Raw genomic sequence first — 15835 nt, 5'->3', positions numbered from 1 at the left:
ATTTCACATATATCCGATTGCTGCGACGTACGACAAAGATTATCATCGTTATTAAGGTCAGTAGCATGAATTACAATGGCGATAGGAAAATTCTCGACTCCAATCGGTTCTTCCACGTTCCTCCGCCACTTTCTCCTCACGAGCGTTCCGTAAAATGCACGAACAGCTGTGCAAGGTTTCGCAGACCAGGGTTTGGTGAGCAGAGAAGAGGAGAGGAGAGGGAAGGTGAGTTCGCGAAACTTTGAGACAGTGGCCGGTCCGGTTTTCAAGTTCACGAACGGCGCGACGGGGCCAAACCGGAAGAGACGTCGTTGAAGCGGCGGCGCGCCGGGTTCACAGACCTGCCAGTGAAAGTCCATCGATTCGATGAAGACGACGACGAAGAGGAACATCGCGTCGGTGCATGGCCGCGTAACCTCCTGTCCATTACTGAATTTTTAAATAACACACACTTTGCAACTCGACTTTTGTGAAAATCCGCCTTGCGGATGACGAAAGATTAGATGTATTTTTAATAATCTTGATTGTTTTCGATTAATAGATTTCAGCATGCTATTAGGTTGTCCGGAAAGTGTCTTTCTTTTACAGACACGTCTTTTACAACGATGCATCTTTATACAAACATGAAACCTAATCTGTCGAACGTTGTGATCTTTATTTCGATAGAACAAAATGGATCATACGTAATTCAATAAAATAATGTTGTGCATTCATTATTTTCTTATAAAACGAAAGAAATTTTTCGGACCACCTAATACAAAAGATTGAATTTTTTAGTTCCTTAACTTTTAATTCCACGCGTTGCTTCCTTTCTTTTTCTCAATGACCAATTTTTAACTTAAATATATTTCCGATGATATTTTGGCATAGAAACGTTTCGCTACAAATCCTTTGTAAATTTTTAAATATTTTATTTTTGCATGTTTTTTTTGAACGAAAAAGGTTTCGTCTTGGAAAGTATAGCAACAATTCTTTTTCCCATGCTGCAATAAAGCAAGCACAATAAACTTCTAAAAATCGTTGTTCGATCTAGAAATCTATGCGTCACTTTCACACTATAGAATATATTTTTCTACTTGTTTGTTATTTTGTAATTGCCAAAGGCAGATGTGAAACGGAGATAAGAGAAAAATTCAATGAACGATTTGTAAGCAGCCTGATCGAACATGAACTCTAATGCTAATGGGTAACACTCGCGTCATATGAAACGCGTTAGCGATATCTGATTACATCGATCCATTGATTGAGTACCATTAGTCTCATTTGCATGTCGGTAGATTGGTATGTGGATAAACGACTACGATACACCAATAGTAGTAGTACGATGGCCAAATTCTATCAACACGGATATGCTTATATTCGAGATTCCTAACTAAAACCTACATATTTATCTCGGGATATCGTAAAACTCATTTTGAAATTCAATTATCGTAAAATTCTATTACTCAATGAATCCTTTACTATGGACAATTCGTGAACTATACAAGCGAATCCGGTTGGAATTTGCAACTAGAAATTTATATAAGCGTTATGTTTTATTAATGAACGATACCATAGTGATGTAATGTAGTATTCTAAAATATAGTTATCGTAATAATAGTAATGGTAAATATAGTTATCGAAATGTAAATGAACGTTCTTATACGTCCTCGCGTTTCCATTTTTTATAGTATAGTAAGAGTTTTATAGAGAATTCCAGATTTTTGTAGCCAAATTCGGGAACGTGGAACGTTTAAAATTTTGCCAAAAGGTTATAATAAAAATATAGAACGAGAGAATGGCAAGGGACTTTGATTACTATGCCAATAGAACTCGAATCACGAAATACGATCAATATGATTGACCTATTCGAGAACATAAATAGCACGAAGATCGTTTCGACAATCCTATACACTTCACATACTCTTTTTTCTATTCGAATAATCTCCTCCTATAGTAACGAAGTATACTTCGACTTAAACTTCACCCTCGGGCTAAATTTCATTTTGAGCTATCGAAAATTTGTGTCCCATTTCTACATCCTCTGACGTCTATATTCTACGTCGTAGAAACACTCTACACTCTATAAAACGAATTATTTTTTTATTACATAGCTAAATAATCGCCAAACCACGGATTTTTATGGAAAATTTAAAGATATAAGAATTCATAGAATATTCAAAGCACGGTACTCGTCCATGAACGATGAAACGAATCACTGTCTCGGTTCTGTTCTTTTAATTATTTGCATAAAAATACGAATTTGCATAAATACTCGTACTCTAGCAATCGCCTACCAGTCTATATCATAGTCATTCAGTTATGTAGAATCGATCCTGAGAAACTTGGCCAGCTAACAGGTGGCTGGTGTCATTAACTGCTCTCCCTTTCGTATTTTATCGCCGTCTCTGGCTCTTGGTCATGCAAATGATCACACGGCATAGTCTCGGCAAACCGAGAATAGAACTCCAAGTGCTGCGTTTTACTTTCCTCGCCGCCCTTGAACAGCGAAAGCCGACGAATTTCCTGTATGCCGTGACTCCGGCATTGCCACGGTACGATCATTTCCATAAATGCTGCGCACATTCCGGAAGGTCGAGAAAGGTCACAGCCATATCTTGACGAGCTAGGAAAACGATCGGCTACTTTCTTTTTCTCACAAAGGCCGCTTAAACGATTTACAAGCTGCCGACGACGATTCGTTTACTTTAGAAAATTTATCGAGACACCGACATACTTTTTCGTGTGCTCTTTTTCAGAAATTATACACAGTGTACCTTTCGTACCTTATTTACCGTGTACCTTACTCGTTAGTATCTTGTGGTTACAGGTATCGAGCCGATAAGCAGATTCACGTCCTTCGATAGAATTTCGCGCCCTCGTGCCACTAAGAATTATAGACGCGTACGATCGCGATCGTTTCCATTGTGTTGAATACGATCCACGATGGCCTCGTCGGTTTTCCAATATCGCTCGGTGTCTGTTGCGCACTCGTTTTCCTTGACACACCTCGACGAAGATGAGCCTACGCGTCGTCATAGTTAACGTCCCACGTCCGAAAGATCGCTGTTTGCAAGCGTTGAAGGATATGCGTCACAGTTCAGAGGATGATCGTTCAGAAGCGTTGCCACCTATCGGCAAAGGGTCGGCGATGGCTGTTAAGGAAGATGCCCCGTTAGCGGAGAAAGCTGGATGAAAGTGAAAGTGTCGGACGCGGGATCGAGCATGGAGCATTTTGAGAATTTTCTGGGTCGTTGACGCGCATGTACATTGATAGTTAAAAATTGATAGGCAAATTTCTTCTTTCGCAATGCGTGTCTTTTGCGATCATTAGATTTTTTGCGGATTATTTTACAGGAAGTTTGAAAGCGCAAAAGTGTACAGATTGCGCGTAACACGAATTTTCTACCTAAGTGCCATTCTTTTCTATTATATTCTGGGAAATATAAAAAATCCGTGGTCTAGCGATTGGTAACTTATAAACGCAAATAATGGCCCAAATAAATTTAGGTTTTTCGCTGCTGTCCTTATTCTTTGGGGTACTCGTCTTTCAAGTTTCTTGAGACTTTTTACAAATTTCTTTGTGAGCGAAGTAAATGTTTGTTAATGTCCCTGTAGGAGGCGTTAATCTTTCTCGTTTTCCATATTCATCGACAACTGAACGTTTAATTTTCACGCATCAATTTAACACGTACGACAGCCGGTTTCCACTTACCATTTTGATATTGTAAAAATGGGACAGCTAATAAACACGCGGCACGGAACACCTTAACGAGCATAATGATTCTTTCATCTTTTTCAAATTGATCCGACCTTCGCAATAAGATGGAGCAAAAGCCCGCAATCTCGAAAATTACACCACTTAATATAGCACCCGTAATTTCGTGTAAAGAATCTGCAGTGAAAATGAAACTTAAGTAAATAACACGCCAGAGTTTCTTATACGATGATAATCATTATCGTAATTACGTATAATAATTATTAGCGAATCTGTTTCCAGTCTCTTCTATTTCATAGCATTCGAATATAGTAATCTGTCGATATTAAGATTCCTTTCAATTCTTAAGAAATGGACATTATTACCTTCTCGTGATTATTTAAAAAAAAAAAAAAGGACAATGGGCGTTTTTACATAAATACGTTTTCGGCCATACGCGAACAGAAATTATACGTTACGTACAATAATACACATAAAAAAATGATTTCTTTGAAAAATTTTTCGCACAAATTTATCATAAGCCTCGAGACACGGTATAACTTTTACTTCCACCATTTTCTCATATTTTAGATCGTTTACGACATTTATAAGCGTCTACGTAGAAGAATTGGTTCGAATAAAAGAGTTGATTTCTCTCTTATAGTAAGAAACGAACAAATTGTGGCTAAATTCTCAGACTGGTCTGACGGAGACTTGTGCAAAGTTTCATCAAAATCCCTTATTAACGATTTTCTTAACGTACAACTTACTTTCCGATATAAGCCATTAGCTGAATCTTCCAAATTATGCGTCTTCTCAAGATTCCAGATGTACGAAACAGTCCGTAAAATGCTTCATTTTCTTCAAGTATTTAACTTACTATTAGGTCGTCCGAAAAGTTTCTTTCGTTTTATAAGGAAATAGTTGATGCGCAACATTTTTCGTTTTATATTATTTTTTCCAATTACGTACGATCCATTTTGTTCTATCGAACCAAAGATCACAACGTTCGACGGATTAGGTTCTATATTTGTATAAAGATGCGTCGTTGTAAAAGACGTGTCTGTAAAAGAAAGACACTTTCCGGACAACCTAATATATAAAACTATCGTTACCAAGCTATTACCTTAAGTATTGATCCATTTTCTCAACGTTCGATCTACTTCGATAATACAATTCGCCGATCTTAGCGAGTAAGCATCGATCTTTCAAATGATCCATTTGCTTGACATTCGATATTCAAGAATCAATTATCTCCGATTCTTCCAATTAGAATTTCGAAAATTTCGCCAAACAATCAAATTCTTTGCCAATAAAACGAAGAGAAAGAGGAAACGGTCAGATCCCTTTGCGGACGCTGTAATCGCAAGTTTCTAGAAATCATTTTTCCGTGTCTTCTTGACCATTCCATCGTACGAAAGTCAGTGATCTCGTTAACACAGTTCTCGAAACGATAAGAAATCGCCATAAGTATCGAGGGAATATCCGCATCCGGCGCGATCACCGGAAACTCCATGTCTGCTCGTCGGTTTTTTACCAGCTCGACGACTCGTCGAGGATAACCTCGTCAGAAGTAGAACCGTTGATAAAAAGTGGCTCACTTTCGTTGCCATTCAAACGCGATCTTACGATCACACGAGCCACCGCAAGGCGATGGACGACGTTCCGCGAAAGTGTGTTTATTAGGAAAGAGGCTAGGGTAATTAGAGATAAGTGCGCGTAATTGGCTGGACTTTCTTTCCACGGTTGTCCGTCCCTCGAATAAAACGTTTTACTTCTGAATCGACACGCGCTGGAATTCTGCTCTTTGTTTTATCTTTGCTCCTTGCTTTGTTGCGTATGTGGCGCGTGTGTGCCATTAATTGGACACGATGACGATCGTGGGAAATGGAAGATCGGTTTCACTCACGTACTGGTATTCTGTACGTCGACTTTTGTATGGATGGTTAAGCGTCGTGGAAATATTATACGCGCGGTTCAATTTACTTCGGTGCGATCGAATATATAACAATAATTCGTCGTTTCATGAAATTTACGACGGTACAACTTACAAAGTAAAGTTATACCAATTTTCGTGTAAACGAGATCGTCGCTGCCACATTGATTAATTTAGCGTCGAAGTTGGATGTTGTAACAGAGTTCGAACGAGATATGATAATTCGTTTATTCGATTAACAGAAATTCATGTTGACTATCGAATGGATAATTAAGTGAAAGGGCGTTGATTAAATGAAACGAAGATATGTTTTATCGTATCCAGTGTAGCAGGGTGTCATTAATCAATCGCTCAGGTAACAGTACGGTGATCCACGCTGGTCTTTCTTGCATTACTCAAGTGAAAATGGAGAAGCGAATCGGTCGATCCGAAATTCGAGTCTCATCCGGTATTTTTCACCCCTGGGACGCGCCTCAACCGATCGATGACTTTTTCCGTCGTTCGATCTTCCAGTTCACTTCTAGCGAAAGCGCGATGTTTCTCAAAATTCGCTTCTTCGTCAAACGCCGAATAATTTGAAATTACGAAGATTAAGAAAAAGAATTGGAAATGATAAAAAAATGAGACGAACAGGATGATTTTCGTGAATTGGTTGAGGTATTGGTACTCGAGACGCGTGTGAAAGCTCGTTGCACTTGCCGATAACCCGTATCTCGTCGCAGGGACATAAATTCCGGACTCGAACTGGCATAGAATATTGTCGACCCACTTATACACTGTGACTACTTTCACTTGCGCCGAAGAGAAGCGCACTCGCACCAACAATTCCCGAATAATCCTTTCATCCGGTCGTGGTGCCCTTGTTCGGTGAAGCTTTGGTCACTTTCATCGACGCTCGAGCAAAGGAACGTGTTATAACTGGTGATACAAACTAATTGGAGTGTATATTAATTCGTTGTACGAATATTTCAATTTAAAATGCTGCTGTAAAATGTGAGACAGATTGGTTCGATTTCCGAGTGATTATTGATACATATTGATCGAGGATTGTTAAATTTTTTTTTAATACAATTAAATATATTATCGTTGAATGATAATATTAGGTTGTCCGAAAAGTTTCTTTCGTTTTATAAGGAGATAATAGACGCACAATATTTTCCGTTTTATATTATTTTGTTGAATTACGTACGATCCATTTTGTTCTATCGAAATAAAGATCACAACGTTCGACAGATTAGGTTTCATGTTTGCATAAAGATGCATCGTCGTAAAACACGTGTCTGTAAAAGAAAGACACTTTCCGGACAACCTAATATATACATTTTGCAATTGAAACGCGTGAATAGAAAATTAAGAAATTGGTTTGGACACGCTGGCAAATTGACGGAGTTGAATTGAAAAGAATCGAAATATTTATAAAATTGACAAAAATATTGTGTGCAAAGAGTATTTTATTCTCGAAATAATCCAATGGAAATTTAGTAAGAAACAAGTATCGAATTATTGAAAATATAAATATGATATTCTTAGAAGCAAAATGGGCAGAATAATAATTTGCTGTTCCCAATTTTTTTCTTATTATAAAAATTCAGATTACACCAATAATCTCGAGGTTATGGTTGTTTTCGAATGATAGAAATATTAATCGACATATAAAGAGCTGAAATGGGCAGTAATTACTTAGCAGCTACTTTCTGCTAGGTTTCTACGAGTCCGTTTCTGTGTCTTATTTTTAATACGATCGCTTGGAGAAAGTTAAACATTAGCAGGTTTCAATTTTTCACCGTGAAAATTGCTCACATCCGCGATTATAATGGAGGGAATCACTGTTACCCTCGTTCGGCTCTATATTTTTCATCGCAAATTAAAGAAGAGATTAACAAAGGACGTTGGTACAATCCTTTTTCTTCACCGCCTCGAAAACATCGTGAAGTCCGCTTTCTTTCGCCATTGTTGTCGATGTTCTAACAATAAAAAAGATCCATTACATCGAAGCACAACGATACAGTTAAGAATTTATAAATAATTTTCAAATTTCTAAAAATGGAATAAAAGAGAAATTTTCTCTTTTTCATATTTTAGAAATCGTTGGAAAAAGTTGGAACAGTTCTTTACAAATAAATTATCTCTTCTTCTTTTATTTATCTTTCTTTTTTTTTTTCTTTATTCGGTACGCAGAGAAACAAAAATTGTCTCCGAACGGATAACTCACGCGCGTTTTAAACATCGCCTTCGCTGTTCCACTTTTCTAATTGCATAGACACCATTAACTGGCTGACAAGCTATTAAAAATCCACTGATGAATCGGCTCAGAGTAAACGAACCACGTTTTGTAGAGCTAATAAAGCGATTTTTAACCTACTAAACGTTATGCTTACTATCACTTGTCGTTGCTTCTTAGTTTACAGGTTTCCAAGAATTCTACAAAAATCTCGCAATCACGATTATAAACGAAATCGTTCGATATTTCGGTAAATTCTATTTTTAATTCTCCCAACGTGAAATTTGCCTGATATTCTGTTCGCAACTTTTCAAATAATTGAAGAATTATACAGTGAACGATTTACAAGAACTCGTAGACGAATCTCACGACTAAAATCACGTTTCACGTTTTTCTATGTGTCTTGAAAACTTTCCTCTTAAATTTACTCTAAACTTTCCTCTTAAATAATTACTCAATCTCCAATGAATATACATAAATAACGACATAAGTTTCACGATCACAAGTATAAATAAAATTACTCGACCTTTGCCCAAAATCCTGTTCTTCCATTTATTAATAATTTTATAATTTTTAATTTTTAATAATCGAACAATTACCTTGTCGCCAGGTTCCATAAAATGTTCTGCAACACGGTGGATCCAGCGTCACCACCAGCCAAGATCATATCACAAATGGATCTTTCCTCGCAGTCGTTGAAGGGATCCGTGAATCTGGCATGTTTATGTTCCACTGGAAGGTCAGCGACCCTCCACTTGGACAAAACGATGTTAGGCTGGCTAAAGGGTTTCGTTCGTGATTAGAATTCCAGTAGACACGCTTCTGGAGCGGAAAAAACGAAAGTGCACTCACGTAGTGTTGTCGACCTTTACGACATTTGGAGTCAGAGCAGCTATGAGCAGACCGAGAGGCAGAATAGCGCCGATCAGATGGAAGATCTTTTTCCAGGAGGACACTCTGTGAAGAGAATCTCGTGAGCGAATAATATCTTTGAAGTATTGGGTTGGCAATTAAGCGATTGCCACCTAATGACAAAATCCGCAATCACCTAATTGCCAACGCCATAATGAAGCAGCTATTTCGATGTATTCAGGAATTTTGGTATTGTTGCAGGGACTGAAAGGAGAACGATAATTTAGGCGTCGCAAAACTGACAGATAAACAAAGGTACAAGTGTACTTTTTCTCATGAAAAAAATATCCGCTGGAAACGATACAGTTCTCGAGGTATTGTCGCTTTTAATTTTACTTTGAAAATTCTCAACGCTCGTTCATCTTAACGTGACGATTAGTATTTAGAAAATTTTCATCGCGACGAACATTGATTCGATCTTTACAAATGATATGAATGAAGTTGTGTGATGTCTAAATTATCTTTGGCTATTGCAGTAGAAAATCGCGATTTAAAGGGGAACACCGATCTAGAGGAGAAGTAGCAGCTTGGAAGAGATTTTCAAAAGCGAAGGAAAAGTGGAAAGTCGATGGAACGCTCACCTTTTCTTAACAGGATAAGTCGGACGTTCGTTATTAATAAAATCAACCTGATGATATCCATGGTGTGGCTGATAAATAGGATAAGGATACTTCCTAGTTGTGAGAAACGACGACTCCTGAATATAGACCACCCCGTTACTCGGCTTCCTGAATAACTCGAAATTTTGCAGATTTGAGTGTTGCCGATTCTGATGATCGTAAAATCCAGTATAATGTGACATCTTTAAAGGATCGGCGTTCAGTTCCGGTTTTGAGAAGCTTCCCTCGTGTTTCTCACTTTCACCCTGAAATTTTGACGGTTTTCCCCAAACGGTGGACGTCTGCTGTTCGAAAACAGGCTTCTCTAAATTCTGGAAGGTTTGTTGGTCCGTCGAATCGTACTGCACCCCCATATTTTCCGTAACCGAATGAGAGAACTGTTGATGGAAAGCTTGATCCTTCGAAGAGTCGTCGTATTCGACTCTGACAGCATCCAATCCATCGTCTTGAAATTTCACGTAACCATTCTGCGTCGTCCCATCTTTCTTACTCTCTTCGGTTGGTGAAACGACAGTTTCGAATAAATTCTGATAAGAATTCCCTCGATTACCAGCCTGAAGAGTTTGCAGAGTCTGCGCCGTAGGCTGGAAGACTATTTGGAAATCTTTTAAATGTTGATGATACGAGTCAGGGTCCACTCCATTGTCGAAGTTGAAATGATGAACAGCGTTGAAGGGAACATTGCTGATTCTGGATTCCTTAATTTCACCTATGTAGAAAAATTGTTAAGCGTAGCATCGAATGGTTCATTGAATATTAGAATTACGAATATACCGACAGATAATTTTCCGTTTGTTACCATAAGAACAAAGTGGAAATATAAAGATCGGAGGATTAAAGATGGGTTGAAGATCTCACACACACGACATATATCCCAATTCAGACGCGCAACATTCTCCGAATCTATACTCACTTGCTATCGATAAACATCCGTTCGATTCACTATCGTTTCGCACGAATCTTTCGCTCAAACTCTCTGTTCCGCATTCACTCAAAATTACGATACCACACCTAGATGTACACTGGGTCTGAATTCTCTGGAAATGTTTTTCCTGGCATTGATGGACAGTGTCAGCTTCTGGTAGGTCTGCACAGTTGTGGCGGACTCTGTGGTCGTCGCGGATTCCAACGAAAATTGGTCTTCGGTGGAGGACTCCTCGACGAATTCTTCCACTGGCTTCACCGCCTCGTTTGGAGTCAGGTTGTTTGATTTTGCGTGATCTTTCGCGCGAACTGAGCTTGCGAATAGCAACAAGATGAGGAATAAGAGTTTCGTCGTAATAATCTGTCGATCCATTCTGCGTTGGCGTATTTCGTAGAACGAAAGATGGTGGATGTGTTTAAGATGTTCTACAGCGGTGTGTCTGTTGCACTAAACAGGATCTTCGGCGATTCGGCGTCTTTAACACGCGAGAAACTAGAGTCGACGTGTTCTCTAAAAAGCGTGAAGGTGAAATTCGTCTCTTAATCATCAGCCTTACTCCAATTGCCGTTGACAAAGTGCTCGTTTAGTTCCAGCTGAGGCGTGGGCGAAGGGGACGCCGCAGAAAGATTTCGACAACGTATTCTTGCAACACTCTGGTGTCCAAAATTAATTGCGCAGAAGGTTTCATTTATAGTACGAATTCTGGTAGCCTGTTGTCCTAAGACACAGGCCATCCGGTATGTTTCCATTCGCTCAAGTTCACCAATTCGTTTCAGAACGAACAGAAAAACGTTTCACTCTATCATTGCACCGTTTGCCGAACGATTTATCAAACGTACTGTATTATTCCTGAGTCACCCTATACGTAAGATATACAAAGCTACATCTTTGTTAAATTATCACGTCGTTAACATCGAAATACGCCATTTATTATTAACGACGAGGTAAATTGTTTTAAGCGTACGAATTTTTCCTATCGTTTCTACCAACTTTTGACTATTTGTATTTCTATCGAATCATTACCATCGCTTATGATACGAATATTACAAATATCTTGTAATTTCTACATACAGGGTGGTGCGCGAATCAGTAGCCACGATATTTCAAACGCCAGATAATTTAGCAAGAGAGATGTTTCGAACGAGAGTTAATCGATAAAAGGAAAACCTAAACTTGTATCGACATTTGTAGCCGCTTGAAAACACGCTAACTTTTGGTTCAAAACATTTCACGTCGAAATCGAGAAAGGAAATGGAAAATCGTAGAGACCGACTCGCCGGCCACCCAGTATATTTTCAAACTTTATCTCAATTCGTTTCATCTACTAAATATCATAATAATTACTCTACTTTGAATACTTTATTTATACTGTCGTATGTCACGTTGCGTTTCTACACCTTCGAATTTCTCGAATGGATTCATCAAAATCCGCAGTCTATTCGCAAAGGATAACCATAAGCGTTCGAGTATTCTCGCGAGCCTGTGTAAGTAAGTTCATCGGCGGTAGTTTCTAGGCGATCAGATAATTACGATTGTCAGCATCTTGTCTTCTCTCTGCTTAATACTTGTTTTCATTATCGGTACGTTAACATCTTGGCGAGGTCGGAACGAAAGTGGCCGGAAAAATAAGGAAGAAAGAACAACCGCGAAAGGGGATAGCCTAGATGTCGGGACGATATTCACGCATCGACAACCAGTTTCCATGGAAAGTACACTTGAGAATAACGAAAGGTTTTTAACGTCGAGAACGCGTGTTAACGCGAGAAGTCACGAAACTCATAGAATAGACCCACGTAACCGACCACGTTATATCGGATTTCTCGGATGGATTCTGGGACACTTTTCACGCTGGCCGCATATAAAACCTGCAATGAAAGAAATAATCGTTTAACGCGTTTCCCAGCTACACTTTTCCCTCGTTTCACCGTTGCTCGCTCGTTAAGTCGTGGGAATTGCAACGATTAACTATGCATCTCGATATTTTCACGATCAATTAGGCAATCTTTCAGATGGTACAACTTTGCCTATATGTCTACCTTGTGTTCGTAGTTTCGTAGGATTATCGGCTTATTGGATTGTACACGTGTGAAATTTTCTAACGATTCTATACGTGGCTATAGCTTACGATTACGACGGTTCTATCTATAAAAGACGCTATAAAAGTCGTTCGTAAGTGGATTTAACATTTTCAAGTCGTCTTATCTGTCAGACGCTAAAACTCTCGAGTTTCGAGTATTATTCATTTTATTATACTCGTAGCATATTATACTGGCAGTGAAACGTGGCTATAAGAGAGCTGGTGATTTTAGTAGGTTAGAAGATTCATCCAGAGATGGATGTGAAATTTTAAAATCTCTCATTCTGTCCCTACCGCGAAAGAATGAAATTTTCAGAAATTTCAATCTCCTGTGATTTTCCTAACCGAAATATCCATAAATGTAAGTTCCCTTAATTAATAAGTAAAGTAAATAAAATAAGTAAATATTCGATCGAATCAATTTGAACGATTCGACCATGAAATAATAAAAGTAAGTTCGCGAATGAGACGAAGAGGTTCAAGGATAAGTGTCGTAACCAGGGACAGGAAGTCGATCGGTAAAACAAATGGATCGTTAAGGAAGAAATCGACCAGCTGGTTGGATTTCTACGGGTGAGGCGTAAAATAGGAAGGAAAAATGTTTTATTACACGGCTTCACGGAATCTGAGCAAAGAGCGGAAAGGGGTGAAAAGACTTTCTAAGGCGAGTTTTATCAGCGAGCGGCGAGAGTCTGGCCTTGTTTCAAACAGAGGTCAAGTCGTGCCCAGGAACTGGTTAAAGCAGATGTTAGATACAAGATAAACCTGTACAATACCAATCCCATGCACGACTTCTTTGTGTCCGAATAGTCATCGTGACTGTCGCCTTTTAATTAACATTCGTCTGAAACTTTCGTTCCGTTTTCTTTCAAAGATCAATTATCACTTCGTAGCTTATGTATACGTGTAATTTAATATCTTAAATTACGAGCATAAATCTATTACGATACGCGATAAGAAATATTTATAAATGATCAGGATTATTGTGACAAAGCAGAAGATTTAAGAATTTCTCATTTCGATCGTCGATATCTAATTGCCACATCTTATATTCGATTTGTATATTTAAGAGTTTTTCTTCATTAAAAATTATTCTAATTTATTCTATTTACATTTACAAAATTACTTGACATACTTTATACCACAGTTACGAGCACATTTATTTACCGACTTCACCAACATTGATTCGCGTTCGCCAATTTCTAATTACTCTGATCAAAAGACATCTTAATTAATGGGTTAAAGCATTCTTTATTAAGGAATCTCATTTTTCCGTAAATTAAGCTCAAATAATAATCGCAACTTGTGTTTAACTATCCTCCGTTTAACGGTAGAGAAACTAGTGGAATAATTTTGATCTATTAACAATTCGTAAAAGATTATTATTTGCGCTAACAGATATAAACATTCGCGAGTCTTTGGTTTTAGAGGGAAACGAGACCTTTTTGTATTCTATTTAAAATAGTATCAGATAAATTGTTTTTAAAGGATAAAAAGAGCTTGAGAAAAATGCTAGAAAAAGGAAACTATGAGTTTGTAGTGTCAATTGATAATTTCCCAAGAATCTCGATCAACAAATGTTTCATTTACAAATGTTGGTCACTTTTTCATTTTTACGATATTCAGAAATTTTCTTCGTTTTCGCTATTTTTCTTCGTGACGTAGTTCCTTCGATGTTTCTCGCAATTCTAGAAAAATCCGTCGGTTTATTAAAAAAACATAGGACACACGACACACACGAGTCACGAGTTTCTGCACACGATATTCCCCTTCCGTTTGGGTCGGCCGACAACGAAAGTAGACGATCCCTGCACTTGACAGTCGTCTGTTCTCTCCTTTTTCCAATGCGCGTCCTGCTGCTCGTTTTCGCGGTTATCTACGCCGGAGAACGACCCAATTCCGGTTTCGAGTAGGCCAAGCGACCGCACTGTCAGACCGGAATCGGAAGGGAAAAATCCTGGCTCGTTGCGCGTCCATCGGAAGTCCAGTGGAATCGAACGATCCTCGTCTTCGGGATAATACAAAGTTTCTTCGAGTTTCTGACAAATGTCTCGGAGCGTTTCGAAAATTGCCAACAGCTTAAACTTGAAGTTTCAGTATCTTTCATCGAATGAATTTCCTAATATCAAATTCAAACTTTTAATCTTCTAGCATTTTTCCTTCTCCCATTGTATTTTGTATCTTGTATTTTCCATTGTGTCTTCCATTGTATTTCCATTGCACTTTGTATCTTCCGAAAATGCACGTCGAGTCGATGATCCGAGGTTTCACGTCCGCCCAACGAAGAAAAATCAATTTACCGTTTATCGATCCTATGGAATTTGTTGAAATTCGTAGCGTCGCTATAGAAAAATATTTCTAATAAAAATATCTGTAATAAAAAGAGGAAGAAAAGATGGTTCGCAAAATATAAGTGTTTGATGGACCGAGAACGAAGCAGGTAAGAAATTCTCGAAGAGAATCCTGCAGAATCATTGACCTGACCTAAGAAATTCCTGTTGGAAGAAAGAAATTAACGGGAGGTTTGTGGGTCGAGTATGCAAAAATGTGAAAATCCGGGCACGTGGTACGGAAACTGCTCGTAAAACGGAAAACGTTAGAGACGTTTCACTGGCGGAGCAAGGTGGAAGAATTTCATGGTGTGACAAGAGATAAAAAAAGGGGAAAAACTCACGGGGTTTCTGTGCCGAGAAAGCGCAAAAACAGCGAAACGATCGACTCCCTCTGACTATAAAACAGCAAGGAATTGGTGATTTATCGAGCATGAACATCGTCATGCTCGCTCCTCTACTCCTTTTTCCCTGTGTCCTTAATCGATGAACGAATTCCATATGGCAAGACGACGAAATTCGTCTGTGAAACAATAGCAGGGAACTTTTATCGACGTTACCCATCTTTTCCCTCTACTAACGTACCATTGAAAACGCCACTATCAAAGTGGAAGAGCCGCTGAATACATTGAAACTATTTTCATTGCTAGTCGATTCACCTTTTAATATCGGAGTTTAATTCTCTGGTTAAAAGGATTCGTCTTGCGCTACTGTATTTATTAGAAATCCGTGTGAAAGGATTCTCATTATTAGAATCTAATTTTACTATCGGAAAGGACATAATTCTCATTCTCATCTTCATCGTTCTCATCTTTCGATGATCTACGGATTTCTTAACGTTAGGAGCTATTGGTTTGGCAACTAAATGATTGCGGATTTTGTCATTAGATGGTATTGACAAAATCCGCAATCACTTAGTTGCCAACCCAATAGTTTTAGAGTAGAAGGATTATTTTTGCTATCATTTTTTGTTAGAAATTTCTTCGAAAATTGATATTATGAGTTTAATTTTCTTTTAAATTTGAAGGATCGTTGAAGGAGAGTGGCCATTATAGTTGGAACTTTGTTGATCAAGGTCTTCTTCAACTTTTATGGTCTGAAGGAAGCTCGATAACGAGTGTCAGTGTAAAGGAACCGG

At 38.4% G+C, this 15835-nt stretch overlaps 1 protein-coding gene across 1 annotated transcript; it reads right to left on the bottom strand.

The window, feature by feature from the left end:
- Window positions 1-7177: 7177 nt before the first annotated feature.
- LOC122570524 lies at window positions 7178-15728 on the bottom strand. Its single transcript, XM_043732934.1, has 5 exons — window positions 10377-15728; window positions 9327-10074; window positions 8686-8790; window positions 8433-8612; window positions 7178-7576 (listed from the first exon to the last, which is right to left on the bottom strand). The coding sequence occupies exons 1-5, from the start codon at window positions 10660-10662 to the stop codon at window positions 7489-7491; spliced, it is 1407 nt and encodes a 468-aa protein (XP_043588869.1). The 5' UTR covers window positions 10663-15728; the 3' UTR covers window positions 7178-7488.
- Window positions 15729-15835: the final 107 nt, after the last annotated feature.

Source organism: Bombus pyrosoma, linkage group LG9 (assembly GCF_014825855.1).
Source record: "Bombus pyrosoma isolate SC7728 linkage group LG9, ASM1482585v1, whole genome shotgun sequence".
NCBI lineage: Eukaryota > Metazoa > Arthropoda > Insecta > Hymenoptera > Apidae > Bombus > Bombus pyrosoma.
Note: the sequence above shows the minus strand (reverse complement) of the source record. Positions and strands in the feature narration are given on the sequence as shown.

What these genes read in the sequence shown, in the direction of transcription:
- LOC122570524 (XM_043732934.1), bottom strand. Translation starts at nt 10,662, where the DNA reads ATGGATCGACAGATTATTACGACGAAACTCTTATTCCTCATCTTGTTG. An exon ending in ACTTATCCTGTTAAGAAAAG is followed by an intron (nt 8,791 to 9,326) that starts GTGAGCGTTCCA and finishes TTCTCTTCACAG; the next exon opens with AGTGTCCTCCTGGAAAAAGA. An exon ending in TTATGGAACCTGGCGACAAG is followed by an intron (nt 7,577 to 8,432) that starts GTAATTGTTCGA and finishes TTTTATTGTTAG; the next exon opens with AACATCGACAACAATGGCGA.